Raw genomic sequence first — 15997 nt, 5'->3', positions numbered from 1 at the left:
GAGACTTCTCCAATTTCGTGAACATTCAGGCCACTAAAGTTTGAGCTTTGATTTAGGCGTGTCAGGTGTCCTAGGAATTTATGGGGAAATACTACATAATAAGGACATCTTCTAATATGTAGTAATCGTTGAATCATGCTGGGGTGTGATAAGAACAAACTGAGACGATTATATAACGTAAGGCGCGTGGTAGATAAAGTAGATGACATTAGAAAACACAAACAAACAGCATGATGAGAATCACCGAAGACCACAATGCAGGCAAAAATTCATTTTCTCTGTAAGTATAACGCAGTTATAGTGAACACTCACCTGTTGGGAAGAAATGGCGTACATCGTTGAGGCCTTTGAGAACACAGGAATCGAAGTCTGGGCTTTTGCGGTGGCAGTCCTTGAAATAGTCATCTGAAAAAAAGAGTGAAAAAATGTTATTCAGTCTTTTACGTATGCGAGAGAGAGAGATTACATTATCAGATAATCATAAAACTATGTTAAAAGTTTTCACCAACCAGGCAGATAACTGTCTAGCCGAAAACTGGATATTTCTGTAACACCGTTTATAGCTAATAGAAAAAATTTCGTTACCTGCAGCCGCCTCTCACACGACCGCTTATCTTTCTAAATTGAAGAGATTTTGTGTTCTAGACTTTTGTTTTCAGGTACGTATAGTTCCTAGAGAGCAACGAGGGTCTAACCTGGATTTCTGAGTATTTTATTGATGCATTAATTTTCATTTCGTCCCATCTAAGCTGTATTTCGTTCAGTTTCGTAATTGGCTAATCTGGTCATACCAAATGTTAAAAAAAATAGCATACTGATACCATGGTGTCGTGCCGTGCGCATTTTACTTTGTTGTTAGGAGGCTGAGTTTATGTTGCATTCCTCCGTGGTATAGCGATGTGCACGTATACATATGGTGGTAGTATCGCATACACAAGCTCGAAATGGCACTGCATTACCTCTCACCACGGGTAACGCAGCGGCCGATGGTCCTCACTCACTTAACGACCTAGATTAGCGGCATTTGCGTAAAGTTGTCAGTACTAATAGACAAGCAACACTGAGTGAAATAACCGCAGAAATCAATGAGGGACGTAGGATGAACATATCCGTTAGGATAGTGCGGCGAATTCTGGCGTTGAAGCCTATGGCAACAGACTACGTACCAGTGTACCTTTGCTAACACCAAGACATCGCCTGCAGCGCCCAACCTGGGCTTTGACTGTATCGGTTGGACCTACGACCACTGGAAAACCGTGATCTGGTCAGCTGATCTTGATTTCATTTGGTAAGCGATGATGGTACGTTTCGAGTATGGCGCAGACCCTGCAAAGCTATGTACCCAAGCTGTTAACAAGGCGAAGTTCAAGCTGTTGGCGGCTCCACAATGGTGTGCGCTGTGTCTACATGGAGTGGACTGCGTCCTCTGATCCAAATGTACCTATCGTTGCCTGGAGATGGTTATGTTCGGCTACCTGAAGACCACTTGCAGTCATTCATGTACCTCATGTTACCAAATAACAATGCTCCGTGTCATCAGGCCAAAGTTTTCGCGATTGGTGTGAAGAATGATTTATCCACCCAGATGGCACGACGTGAATCCCATCGAACATTTATGGGACATAATCGAGAGGTCAGTTCGTGCCAAAATCCTGCACCGGCAACCCTTTCGCAATTAAGGGCAGCTATAGAGGCTGCATGGCACAATATCTCTGGAGGTGACTTCTAACGAATTGTTGGGACCATGTCACATCGAGTTTCTGTACCACGTCGGCCAAAAAGAGCTCCAACAGGGTATTATGTGGTATGTCATGACTTTTGTCACCTCAGGACAGTCTTGTTGAGTGTGGTCATGAAAATGAAACGTGCTACATGCTCGTACTCGAGTTTTTTCTTCTAAAGGACCCATATTTGCAATTAAAAATTGCACACTGACAATAATACAGGAGATGCTATGAATACAATTCTTCCTTTCGGCACTCATATAAGTATTTGGATATTTTACTGAGATTAGCAGAAAAATGCATTTAAACATGTAAGAATTTGTTGAATCAAATTTTTGCAATGTGCACGTTAGTGCAAACTTTCCAAACGGCGAAGGAACAATTTATGTCCTTTGAACTGCAGTAGGAGGGCATGGGAACTACAGGCGGGCAGTGGGTATCGTTGCGGTTTTCATACTTTTATTTTCAATCGGATATATAAAACGTTGGTACTACAGTAAAAATGTAGCGCATAATTTTAGTGACAGCGGGCGTTTTTTCTGCCCGCTAGAAATACACTGATCAGCCAGAGCATTATGACCTCCTACGTAATGGCCGGTACGTCCACCTCTGGCACGGATAATAGCGGCGACGCGTCGTGGCATGGAAGCAATGAGGTGTTGGTAGGTTCCTGGACGGAGTTGACACCACATCTGCACACACAAGTCGCTTAATTCCCGTAAATTAAGGGGAGGGGTCGATGAGCTCTGGTGCCACGGTTAATCACATCCCACATGTGTTCGATCGGGTTCAGATCTGGCTAGTTGGGGGGCAGCACATCAACAGGAATTCGCCACTGTGTTCCTCGATCCACTCCATCACACTCACGGCCTTGTGACATGGTGCATCATCTTGCTGAAAAATGCCACTGCCATCGGGGAACATGATCGTCATGAATGGGTGTACGTGGTCTGGAACCATTGTACGGCACTGGTGATTTGCAGGAGCTCTACTGGACATACGTGAATGTTCCCCAGAGCGTAACGGAGCCGCCGCCGACTTGTCTTCGTCCCGCAGTTCAGGTGTCAAGGAGATGTTTCCCTAGATGACGAGATTCGCGCCCTCCCACCAGCATGATGGAGAACGTATCTGGATTCATCAGACCATGCAACGCTCTGCCACTGCGCCAACGTCCAGTGCCGATGGTCGCGTGTTCTTCTCAGTCGTAGTCGCCGATGTCGTGGTGTTAACACTGGCACATGCATGGGTTGTCGGCTGCGGATGCCCATCGTTAGGAGTGTTCGGTTCACTGTGCGTTCAGACACACTTGTACTCCGTCCAGCATTAAAGTCTGACTTATGTTTCGCCACAGTTCGCCAACTGTCATGTTTATCAGTCTGCCTAGCCTACGAGTGCCGACGTCTGTAATGAGGGGTGGCCGCCGAACCCCTCCACGTCTGGACGTGCTTCCACCTTGGTTTCGCCACCTGTCGAAGACACTCACCACATTATTTCTCGAACACGCGACAAGTCGTGCAGTTTCCAAAATTCTGGTGCCGAGCCTCCGGCCATCACAATTTACCCTCGGTCATATGCACCTAGATCGCGCGATTTCCCCATTATACACACTGACATCCTGTTCACTGTTACTACATGCACCGTGCATGTGTCTGGCTTGCAGTCATTCCTCGTCAGGTGACGCTGATATCGCCATGACGGGTTTATATCGATAGACGTTTGGTGATGATAAAGCACTGCTCGACCCGTTAAAGTGAACAGTCCAATAAGCACGCTCTGTGAATTAGAAATAAACCGAAGGAATACGAAATTAATCACGAGCAGCATAAATTAGAGTAGTTAAAAACTTGGGGACCACGATACAGACTAAGTTAGACGGTTCTGTTACCTTGGATGCAGAATAAGATATGAGGAATGAAGTAAGGAGGATATAAAAAGCAAACTAGCACAAGCTAAGAGGGAATTCCTGGCCAAAAGATGTCTTCCAGTGTCAAACATCAGTCTTATATTGAGAAACAAGTCTCGGACAACAGACGTTTGGAGCACAGCATTGTTTGAAAATGAATCATGGACTGGAAAATCATAAAATAAGAGAATCGAAGCGTTTGAGATGTGGTGCTGTACAAGGATGTTCAAAATTGGGTCGACCTTTAACAAATTGGGAAGTTTTGCGCTGAATTAGCGAGAAAAAGAACATGTATAAAACATCGACAAGAAGAAGGGGCAGGGTTATATGTCTTAAGAAGTTCTAGAAACAACGTCCATATTATTTGAGGGAGTTGTAGAGGGTAAACACTGTAATGAAATGCAGAAATTGAAATATAACCAACAAATAACTGAGGACGCTTGCTACAAGTGCTGCTCTGAGATGAAAAGGTTGGCACGGGAGAGTAACTCATGGTGGCCCGCATTAGTGAGAATTATGATGGAAAAAAGGCATCTTGATGTGCACTGATCTCGAGACAGTCGGAGAAATCATACACATAATCCATTCTGTCGCAACAGTGGTCGCTATGAAAGATATGTCTCCTTGTAGTAACATCATTATTAATGGATTACTAGAATTATAGTGCTAGAACCGGAAATTTAAGAAGTGATTTCTTGAATATTCATGTCAGAGAATCCGCTCACGAACAGATTTGAAGCAACAGCTTCCATTACGACAATGCACTGTGAGGCAACCCCACAGTCATGCAGCACCCGGAATACCATGTCAGATGAGTGGTGCGGTAAGCAGTGTCTGATCTGCAGATCACATATGAGATACTCTCAACAGGCTATGCCTGATGTTTATCTTCAGTGAACGATGAGTCTATTACATATGTTTAGTGCTACATTTTTTCCCTTCGAAGTAAGAATGAAACCTTGTTCCGTTAATGCAGTGTTTTTTGAAACTCATGTTCATGGAACATCATTTCTTCTGTAAAATTCCATTCATTTGGTTAATTTCATCAATACAGTGGTATGGGGTTTTTATACTCTAACCTACGAAGTCATCCCATTCCCTTTGAGTCTGTAAATTACGCTAATATGCGGCAAGGTGAATCTCGCGTATATTGTTAATTCATTTTACGCTTAACATTGAAAAAAAAAGCAAAAATCGTAATTTCTCTCTGACAATGTTGTTTTGAATTTGATGAGGGGTATTCCCACAATGTGGGGTTGCGTTCGCGGACGAAAAGATGCAGTACTTTCTCTTTCTGATTGCAGTATTTATGGAGTGTCCGTACATGCAGTTGTATAGGCATATACAGTGAAATGATAATTAGCAAATGTGAAATGCCTGTATGCTTCACTGCGAACGTATTACGACAGTCACTATCTCCGTAGACTAAATGTATTGTACCATTCAAACGGGTTTATTATCTGTCATGATCGTATCAATTTTTTAAATGACCGGTTTGGGTTCAATATGGATCATCCTCAGATCTGGATGGTTCAAATGGTTCAAATGGCTCTAAGCACTATGGGACTTACCATCTGAGGTCATCAGTCGCCTAGACTCAGAACTACTTAAACCTAATTAACCTAAGGACATCACACACATTCATGCCCGAGGCAGGATTCGAACCTGCGACCGTAGCAGCGGCGCGGTTCCGGACTGAAGTGCCTAGGAACCGCTCGGCCACAACGGCCAGCAGATCTGGATGTATCGGTTTAGAATTACTCGTCCAACTATCAGCAAATCTGCATGTTACGTTACATTCTTTTTTTTTAATGCGAAGAACCATGTAAATATGCTGACATTGGGACGGGTTACTCTTTTAACCAACACATTCAGTTCGGAGGATGGTTCACCTTGAACAGAAACCGGACATAAAAAAAAAATAGCGCATATCTGTCTCAAAACCAATGACTGCAGATTTGTTCTCTACAGACATTATGTCAGTTTTTGAAAATACTGTACGCTACGTGATTGCAAAATCGAATCTTTAACAGCACTGTCTTCATAATGGTTGGTGTCTCCTAAATCGTTCAAATTGCTCTGAGCACTATGGGACATAACATCTGAAGTCATCAGTCCCCTAGAACCTAGAACTACTTAAACCTAAATAACCTAAGGACATCACACATATCCATGCCCGAGGCAGGATTCGAACCTGCGACCGTAGCGGTCGCGCGGATCCAGACTGAAACGCCTAGAACCGTTCAGCCACACCGGTGTCTCCTAAATTAAATGTAATTCTGCCAGAATTGTTATATAGATAAATGTTACACAGGCATCCAAAAATAAATTAAATACTGTTACAATACATTATTTTGGAATCTAGAGATTTGAAGCTGAGGGAAGAGCAAAGGTGAAGAAGAAACCTAAAGATTACGAGTCCATCAGCTCCGAAGTACTGTCCATTTGAAATAATATTATTACGTCGTACCTAATACACATGTTGTAACGTTTTCCGCCATTGATAAAAAAATTATTAAAGTTATTTGGCACGGTGTCTACAGAGAGTAGTTTTCTACTTGTTTTATGTGATGAAGATAGATATTTCTGTCCGTTTTGATTCTAGTAACAGCAAAATTTTATAGAGGGCCATATCCGGCATGGTAGTGCGTAACGTTCTGGTTTTGGTTTGGAAAAACTCGGCGTTCGAAACTGCGTGATCAGGAACATTATTGTGCTGCGAGAACCAGAACAAATTTGGTTGCTGTTTATCACCTTGCCTCCGGCAATCATTTTGGTACTTGAAGGTTGTAATTATGGCTAATGTACTCCCCTTTCTCAAAGGAACCAACGTTGTTTTCAAGGTGATTCTAGCGTTTTTTACTTTCTTCGATTGTCATGTTCGCAACTGTCAAAGTTTTCATAACTTTAAATAGCTCTTATAAAACTCAATTCTCCGACTTAATTTTTGTTCCTCCAGAGAGGATGATAGCCAGCTGGTTTGCAAGAGTACCTTTGTATGTACACAATAGGGGCACGTAGCGGGAGAACCCATCAGTTCCCGTTTAATACAATAGTTTTGTTGGTTTCCGTCCCATGTACTGCCGGGAAATACTAGTGATTAGGATATTAGTTATATTTACTGTCTAAAATGCGTAACTAAAAGCAGCCTCATTGGAAGATTTTCATCTCGAAACACGCCGCTATGAAACTTCATGATATATTTAACTTTATAGTAAACCGAGTGTTTGGAAGTTAGTTTCACAGTTTCCTTCAAACAAATGGGCTCTGTCCTACAATACTCGAAATGTCAGCAGATTTCATGCTTCTGCTACTGCAATGAAACTAAATAGTGGAAGTATATCACGTGATATAAACATTGCAACTACATTGTTGCTTAGCCTTTCCCGAAACACGGTTCGTTCTCATATACGATCAGCAGGTCCAGATGATACAAATACCTAATCTTCTTTCTGCTAAAGCAGTCATTCCCTTGACCTAGTTCGATTACACATAGTTTCATTAACGCGTTAACGACACGCAGTGTTCTGTGATGTAACCTTCGCACTTTCCCCAGCGACGGTCGCCCCTGCTGCTGATTTGGTCGGTGGCGCACGGCAGCCACCTGCGACACCGGCCAGTCCACTCTGCAGCCGCTGGTCCCGACCCGTAAGCAGCGCCTTACGTCACGGGCGAGGACGACGCGTTTTCACTGGGAGCGGGCGCTGTCGCTGACGCAACCGCTGGCTTACATACCGCCCTGCCGGAAGACGCGTAACCGCGTGGCGCCCGCATCTTGCCGTGGATAAGGGCCGCAGCGCCATCTTCTCTCTCAGTGGCTGGTTACAGTGGATTTCACATTTTCGCCACGCTCTCATACCTGAAGCCCCTACGATGACTTATTACCGACGTAGAGCGCATAGCGCAACGGTAATGTAAGGCACAGTCAAAAACGAGACAGATGGGAAAAAGTGAGTAACTGTTCATTATTTCAAAATTAATTGCCACAATTGTCAATAAATGTAGCCCAATGTGAGACAAGTTGGTAATGTTGGTCCGATAACCAGACATCTTCCGCAACACAATGTCTTAGCACAGGTTTTTCTCGCTCACTTCACCAACTAACCAAGAGATGAATAATGTGTCTGAAATGACAAAATTCCTGCTATTTATGTGAACAAAATCGAATAGAAAACGCAAATTTAAAGGAGATGCTATTTCAGTGCATGTGGCATAATTTTCTGATGCGGGTAAACTATCTTTCAAATAAGTTACATTTATATAATTGGCTTTATTACTTGTACATCTAATATTGTGCTTTCTTTTAAATAGAAATTCCATTCAGAATGGCCTAAACGGCAGAAAATAGCCGTGAAGAAACAAAGTAAAAGCAGCAGAACCGGAAAAGTGCCACCTTCTTTTAATAAATTACCGACCATGAAGAAAATGTAATCATAGTTTATTTCCCACTATTGGCTAATATTGAGGTACGTGAGGAAGGCGTAAATTGCTGTCCAGACAACAGTATATGGCGGGAAAACATAAAAGTTGTCACAAGTAGTTATGTGTGAAACAGGTATGCAAACATTTTCAAAGCAGTTGACTGAGACTGGATCGCGCTCGACTTTCGAATTATTTTTATACCGGTTTCACACATGACATTATGTCTGCTCGCCATAGGCTGCTGACTGGTTAAATTGGTGGTCTGTCCTCGTGCACTTCAACTACCGTTGGAAAATGGTGTAGTCCGCAGCTCGTGGTCGTGCGGTAGCGTTCTCGCTTCCCGCGCCCGGGTTCCCGGGTTCGATTCCCGGCGGGGTCAGGGATTTTCTCTGCTCGTGATGACTGGGTGTTGTGTGATGTCCTTAGGTTCATTAGGTTTAAGTAGTTCTAAGTTCTAGGGGCTGATGACCCTAGATGTTAAGTCCCATAGTGCTCAGAGCCATTTTTGAAAATGGCTTAGTAGTCATTATTGGACATTAATGGAAAACAAAGAACAATTACAATCGATAGCGGAATGATGTCATTGCACAATGTACAACTGTAGGGTGTCAATAAATCCCTGCTATCACTTCAAAAAACATAACTTGGAACCTGTTACAGAGGGAGAATCGTCATTTACGGTGAAACGATTAACATTTCTCAGTTATTATTTCCTTTGTCCTTTGTTGAAAATTTTACATGGAGTGCACCAAAATGATCACAGATCAGGAAAAGGCTCAATCTATCACCTGTTATGCGGAATCTAAATCAGTGATAACACTACCGCGGAGTTATCGACGCCAGTATGGGAGTGTACCACCAGCAGAGAGAAGCATAGTCGGATGGCTTGAAAACATTAAGGAGACGGGCAGCGTCAAAGGCCTTCCTCGAAGCTGAAACCCCATTGTTACGACAGAGCGAAATGCTGCAGGCGTACCTCATATTCCACCACTGGCGTGCCATCCCCACAATGAGTGTGTGTGCTGCGTGACCCATATTTGAGAGGTGGATGAGTCGTGATGGTCCCATAGCACGGCTCCTACGCTCTCCCTGTGTCACGCCCTTACACTTATTTTATGGGGTTACGTCAAGTATCGCGTGTACACAACACGTCAACGAAATTGCTACCTTTCGAGCGCGAATCAGTGAAGCAATCAGAACTATATAAGCTGCAATTTTGGCACTACATGGGTAGAACTCGAATATCTTCTGGATGTACTGTTATGTAGAAGTGGGGCACGCAACGAAATTGTGACATGCTTTTTAAAATAACCGACGATTTTCTATCTCTAATAGTTTCCAAATGATTTTTTAAAATGATAGCGGGACTTTATGGGCACCTTGCATTGTTTCACAGAAGACCAAAACCTCTGCCTTTCTCATAGACAGTGTTGAAACGAATGAAGCTTTTTATCTGTTGTATGCTATCGGAAGTCCAGTCACGAGATATTCCTGCTGAACTGCAGTCGAATACCGGATGTACACAGTGGTTACAATTAAGTTTTCGTTACTTGGGAGGGCCCCATGAAAGACGAATGATCGTAGGACTACGAAACTTTGTGTAAACATTTGTAAGGACATGCGGAAGGGAGATATCGAATAAACCATTGAAAGAAACGAATTTTAATTTCCACATGAGAGTGTAACATTTGTTTATTGCGTACCATGTTTACGTTCCAGGTTCCAAAGGTTGCTCAGTGTATCGCCCATCTGCGTCCACGACAGCCTGGAACCGCACGATTGCACGTGAGTTGTGTACACCTGATGCCATGTGAACTACGCACCGCGCCGGCTTATCGACTAATCAGATAATCGCCATTAGAATCTAGCTGTCGAAACTTGTGAGCTGCAGACAGACATTTACTCACGCTCGATAAACACGTCGTTCTTCTCAGTCACTTATTTTTATTCAGTTTTATTTACTTTCATTCACTCACTGCTCACGTCTCATGCACACATGAATGCTTGGCACTGTTCGCACTCCTGATTTTCACGTACGCGCACATACTTGAAAATTGGGAGTGCACTGTTGTGCCAAGGGGAAGAAAACAAAAGAGAGCAGGAAACATTTTTACCGGAGCCGATGGAACACTTGAGTAAAGGAGGAGTCACCGACCGCTTCGGCTTTGTTAAAAGAGTTAGGTTCAAGTTTTTGTCTCAAGAACTGAAGAAGAAGAAACCGGATGGATTATTTTTGACGAATTGATGTTTGTCAATGATGTTTTAGTTGTTATTTCGGTGGCGAGTATGGGAGATAATCAGCCAACCTCCTCGAGGATCTCCCAGGTAACGCTAGCTAGCTGACAAATCCTCGGTCCAAAGTTCACTAGTCACCAGCCAGTTCACCCCTCTTCTCAGTTCACATAAGGAAGAGAGGGCTGTCAGTAGTTCACAAGTTTTGAACCGCACTAGTGATACCGTTTCACAATGATTCGCAGTACTTTTCGAGCGGTGGATCATAGAATGTTCAACTGTCGTGAGACAGCTCAACCCTATATCGCCGTATCAGTAGCACAGCTTAACACGCAAATACTGCTGCACACAGTCTGGACATCATACCAACAAAGTTGAGTACTCATACGATAAATAGTTTTCCCTTTAAACTGGCTCAAGTAGTGAAAGTTTAATCATAACCACCTTGTAAATTATCTCGTATAATTTAGTTCATTAATCACGCGAATTCGAAACACTTCTAACTAACAAAATATATAGGTGCAACAGTGGCCATTTAGTATAGACTCAAAACTGTCGCATTGCATGACCCACACAAATGAGAACGTAAACTGTATCGCAAAGTACACTAGTGCCAGTACATCACCCGCACTATCTATGCAAGGGGGCGGGAGGCATGCTGCCCAAAGCGTATATCAATGGGCCCAGGAAATGAGCATCTGTTACATGAGCAATAAAAAATCCATAAAATTCGGTTTATATAGAGTTATGAAATTAATGAAATATCATTAATTCTATCTAGCTTTTTAGATTATAGAATCACAAATTAATAAATTGTTAATTGCATAAATGTGTTAACTATGTACCTCCGACCGTCCGTCCCTCTCTACACATTTTATCAGGTGTTACTGTTAAGGATATTATGTGCGGCCTAAAAATTACTCCTTTTCTTCCATTATGGTCCAGGTAAGTTTAAAGGTTGGAGACTCATGGTCTATACGCTGACGGAAACTGAAAGTGTAGCACCTAGAACAGCTTGACCGTACCCTATCAGATTCGTACTCCTATATTTAAGTGCCTGTGAAACATGTTGGTTAAAATTTAATTCCTGTGAGAAAGTATTTTCAGTTTATAAAAGCCATCCATCCACACGAAGAACAGTGTGACTACATTACTGCTATTGATCGTTAGAAAAGTTACTGGAAAGTTTCAGGTGGAAATCCCAACACAGCATACCCAGAGGACGTTCACCCGTGGCACTATCACCGTCGTTCAGGCTTTGAGATAGGTTTACTCATTGGCATGAGGGACACGGCGCATCATATCGGCAGACCTGGCAGATAGTTGGCAGCAGAATGAGTGCGACGAGATGGACTCTCGGCAACAGTGTGGCAAGAAAGAATAGGCCGCTCCTTCGAGATAGACTACACGACGTAGTGCTGTTTGACTGGCTCTCACGAATAGATGGATGACGGCAGTCCGTATGGAGGTTGCAGGCACAGTGTCACCACGAACTGTTGGGAACACATTACTGTTAGCTGGTTTTTTTTTCTTTTTTTGTTATTTTTATTGGCTTTCGGGCTGTGCCTATTCCCCCATCTCCATAGCAGAATATCAATTATGACGAAAGGTATGTATGGACAAAACAACGCCCAGTCCCCAAATGGGGAAAATCTACGATCCAGCCGCGAATCGAACCCTGAAACCTTTACTTAGCAATCCGCTGGCTGACCGATCGGCTTAAGCTGTGTTCAGATCTCAATTAGTCATGCGTCGTTTGCTGCTGACACCACATCATAAACAACAGAGACTTCCACAGTGTAGCGTCAAATGGGATAATGAATGGCATTCTGTGGTGTTCACCGGTGAATGTTTCCTCTGGCTGTGGCGGCAAGACTGGTGTCGCCGTACCGGTAGACGATCAGGTGAAAAGTCATAGGAGACAGTGATTCTAAAAACCCATATTTCTCCAACTACTGGAGCCAAGGATTGGGGAGCAGTTGGATACTGTAACAGAACTGATTTGTAAATTTGTTAAAGGGAGGCCGAGTGCTTGCCAGCAGTATAACCCCCACCACCTCACACTAGCGAATAGGTCAGGCGTGCACTACACGCCGGAAGCGGCTACAAGGGTAGCGGAGTACGTGTGGAGTGCACATGGGGGTTTTATAGGTTAGAGAATTCCCTCCCTAGGCCCGACAAGACACCTCCTGAGACGCGGCAAGGTGGGAGTAGGCAAAATGCAACAGGGAATAACAACATTAATGTGCTAATAGTAAATTGCAGGAGCGTCTATAGAAAGGTCCCAGAACTGCTCTCATTAATAAACGGCCACAACGCCCACATAGTACTAGGGACAGAAAGTTGGCTGAAACCAGACGTAAACAGTAATGAAATCCTAAACTCAGATTGGAATGTATACCGCAGAGACAGGCTGGACAGTGAAGGGGGAGGCGTGTTTATAGCGATTAGAAGTGCAATAGTATCGAAGGAAATTGACGGAGATCCGAAATGTGAAATGATTTGGGTGAAGGTCAGGGTTAAAGCAGGCTCAGACATGGTAATTGGATGTCTCTATAGGCCCCCTGGCTCAGCAGCTGTTGTGGCTGAGCACCTGAAGGATAATTTGGAAAATATTTCGAGTAGATTTCCCCACCATGTTATAGTTCTGGGTGGAGATTTTAATTTGCCGGATATAGACTGGGAGACTCAATCGTTCATAACGGGTGGCAGGGACAAAGAATCAACTGAAATTTTTTTAAGTGCTTTATCTGAAAACTACCTTGAGCAGTTAAACAGAGAACCGACTCGTGGCGGTAACATATTAGACCTTCTGGTGACAAACAGACCCGAACTATTTGAAACAGTTAACGCAGAACAGGGAATCAGCGATCATAAAGCGATTACGGCATCGATGATTTCAGCCGTAAATATAAACATTAAAAAAGGTAGGAAGATTTTTCTGTTTAGCAAAAGTGACAAAAATCAGATTACGGAGTACCTCACGGCTCAACACAAAAGTTTTGGCTCAAGTACAGATAGTGTTGAGGATCAGTGGACAAAGTTCAAAACCATCGTACAATATGCGTTAGATGAGTATGTGCCAAGCAAGATCGTAAGAGATGGAAAAGAGCCACCGTGGTACAACAACCGAGTTAGAAAACTGCTGCGGTAGCAAAGGGAACTTCACAGCAAACATAAACATAGCCAAAGCCTTGCAGACAAACAAAAATTACGCGAAGCGAAATGTAGTGTGAGGAGGGCTATGCGAGAGGCGTTCAATGAATTCGAAAGTAAAGTTCTATGTACTGACTTGGCAGAAAATCCTAAGAAATTTTGGTCTTATGTCAAAGCAGTAGGTGGATCAAAACAAAATGTCCAGACACTCTGTGACCAAAACGGTACTGAAACAGAGGATGACAGACTAAAGGTCGAAATACTAAATGTCTTTTTCCAAAGCTGTTTCACAGAGGAAGACTGCACTGTAGTTCCTTCTCTAGATTGTCGTACGGATGACAAAATGGTAGATATAGAAATAGACGACAGAGGGATAGAGAAACAATTAAAATCGCTCGAAAGAAGAAAGGCCTCTGGACCTGATGGGGTACCAGTTCGATTTTACACAGAGTACGCGAATGAACTTGCCCCCCTTCTTGCAGCGCTGTACCGTAGGTCTCTAGAAGAGCGTAACGTTCCAAAGGATTGGAAAAGGGCACAGGTCATCCCCGTTTTCAAGAAGGGACGTCGAACAGATGTGCAGAACTATAGACCTATATCTCTATCGTCGATCAGTTGTAGAATTTTGGAACACGTATTATGTTGGAGTGTAATGACTTTTCTGGAGACTAGAAATCTACTCTGTAGGAATCAGCATGGGTTTCGAAAAAGACGTTCGTGTGAAACCCAGATCGCGCTTTTCGTCCACGAGACTCAGAGGGCCATAGACACGGGTTCATAGGTAGATGCCGTGTTTCTTGATTTCCGCAAGGCGTTCGATACAGTTCCCCACAGTCGTTAAATGAACAAAGTAAGAGCATATGGACTATCAGACCAATTGTGCGATTGGATTGAAGAGTTCCTAGATAACAGAACGCAGCATGCTATTCTCAATGGAGAGAAGTCTTCCGAAGTGAGAGTGATTTCAGGTGTGCCGCAGGGGAGTGTCGTAGGACCGTTGCTATTCACAATATACATAAATGACCTTGTGGATGACATCTGAAGTTCACTGAGGCTTTTTGGAGATGATGCTGTGGTGTATCGAGAGGTTGGAACAATGGAAAATTGTACTGAAATACAGAAGGATCTGCAGCGAATTGACGCATGGTGCAGGGAATGGCAATTGAATCTCAATGTAGACAAGTGTAATGTGCTGCGAATACATAGAAAGAAAGATCCCTTATCATTTAGCTACAAAATAGCAGGTCAGCAACTGGAAGCAGTTAATTCCATAAATTATCTGGGAGTACGCGTTAGGAGTGATTTAAAACGGAATGAGCATATGAAGTCGGTAAAGCGGATGCCAGACTGAGATTCATTGGAAGAATCCTAAGGAAATGCAATCCGAAAACAAAGGAAGTAGGTTACAGTACGCTTGTTCGCCCACTGCTTGAATACTGCTCAGCACTGTGGGATCCGTACCAGATAGGGTTGACAGAAGAGATAGAGAAGATCCAATGGAGAGCAGCGCGCTTCGTTACAGGATCATTTAGTAATCGCGAAAGCGTTACGGAGATGATGGATAAACTCCAGTGGAAGACTCTGCAGGAGAGACGCTCAGTAGCTCGGTACGGGCTTTTGTTACAGTTTCGAGAATATACGTTCACCGAAGAGTCAAGCAGTATATTGCTCCCTCCTACGTATATCTCGCGAAGAGACCATGAGGATAAAATCAGAGAGATTAGAGCCCGGACAGAAGCATACCGACAATCCTTCTTTCCACGAACAATACGAGACTGGAATAGAAGGGAGAACCGATAGAGGTACTCAGGGTACCCTCCGCCACACACCGTCAGGTGACTTGCGGATTATGGATGTAGATGTAGATGTAACTAAAATCCCCATAGGAATGCGCGGATGCTTGAGAGGCCAGTCTCGTCCTCTGATTTGTTACCCACAGATTATTAGAAGACGATCAGTTTCGTTATAGGGTAGGGAAAGGCACTACACAGGCAATTCTGAGGTTGCGGCTGATAATGGGAGCAAGATTAAAGAAAAATCAATATACGTTCATAGGATTTTACCTAGGAAAAAGCGTTCGACAATGTCAAATGGTGCAAAATGTTCGAAATCCTTAGACAAATATGGTCAACATATATGGAATGAAGGGTAACGTACAAATGTACAAGAACCAAGAGGCAACAATAACAGTAGAAGACCAAGAACGAAGTGCACGGGCTTAAAGAGTATAAAACTGGGATGTAGTCTTTCGCCCCTGCTGTTCATTCCATATCTCGAAGAAGCAGCAATGGAAATGAGGTTCAAGAGTGAGATTAAAATTCAGGGTGAAAGAATACCAGTGTTAAGGTTCGCTGATGACATTGCTATCCTCAGTGAAAGGGCACAAGAGTTACAGGATCTGTTGAATGGAATCAACAGTCTAATGAGAACAGAATATGGAATGAGAGTAAACCGAGGAAAGACGAAAGTAATGAGAAGTAGCAGAAATGAGAACAGCGAGAAACTTAACATCAGGATTGGTGATCACGAATAGATTAAGTTAAGGAATTCGGCTACTTAG

At 43.3% G+C, this 15997-nt stretch overlaps 1 protein-coding gene across 1 annotated transcript in view; it reads right to left on the bottom strand.

Annotated features, from left to right (window-relative positions):
• Positions 1-15997, bottom strand: part of LOC126234612 (uncharacterized) — an 88532-nt gene that overhangs the window by 67015 nt on the left and 5520 nt on the right. Inside the window, exon 2 of the mRNA XM_049943337.1 lies at positions 313-405. Coding sequence (XP_049799294.1) covers positions 313-405 — 93 coding nt within the window. The remainder of the gene's footprint in view (positions 1-312; positions 406-15997) is intronic.

The sequence above is a fragment of the Schistocerca nitens genome, chromosome 2 (assembly GCF_023898315.1).
Source record: "Schistocerca nitens isolate TAMUIC-IGC-003100 chromosome 2, iqSchNite1.1, whole genome shotgun sequence".
Classification (NCBI taxonomy): domain Eukaryota; kingdom Metazoa; phylum Arthropoda; class Insecta; order Orthoptera; family Acrididae; genus Schistocerca; species Schistocerca nitens.
This window is presented reverse-complemented; position numbering and strand designations above follow the sequence as displayed.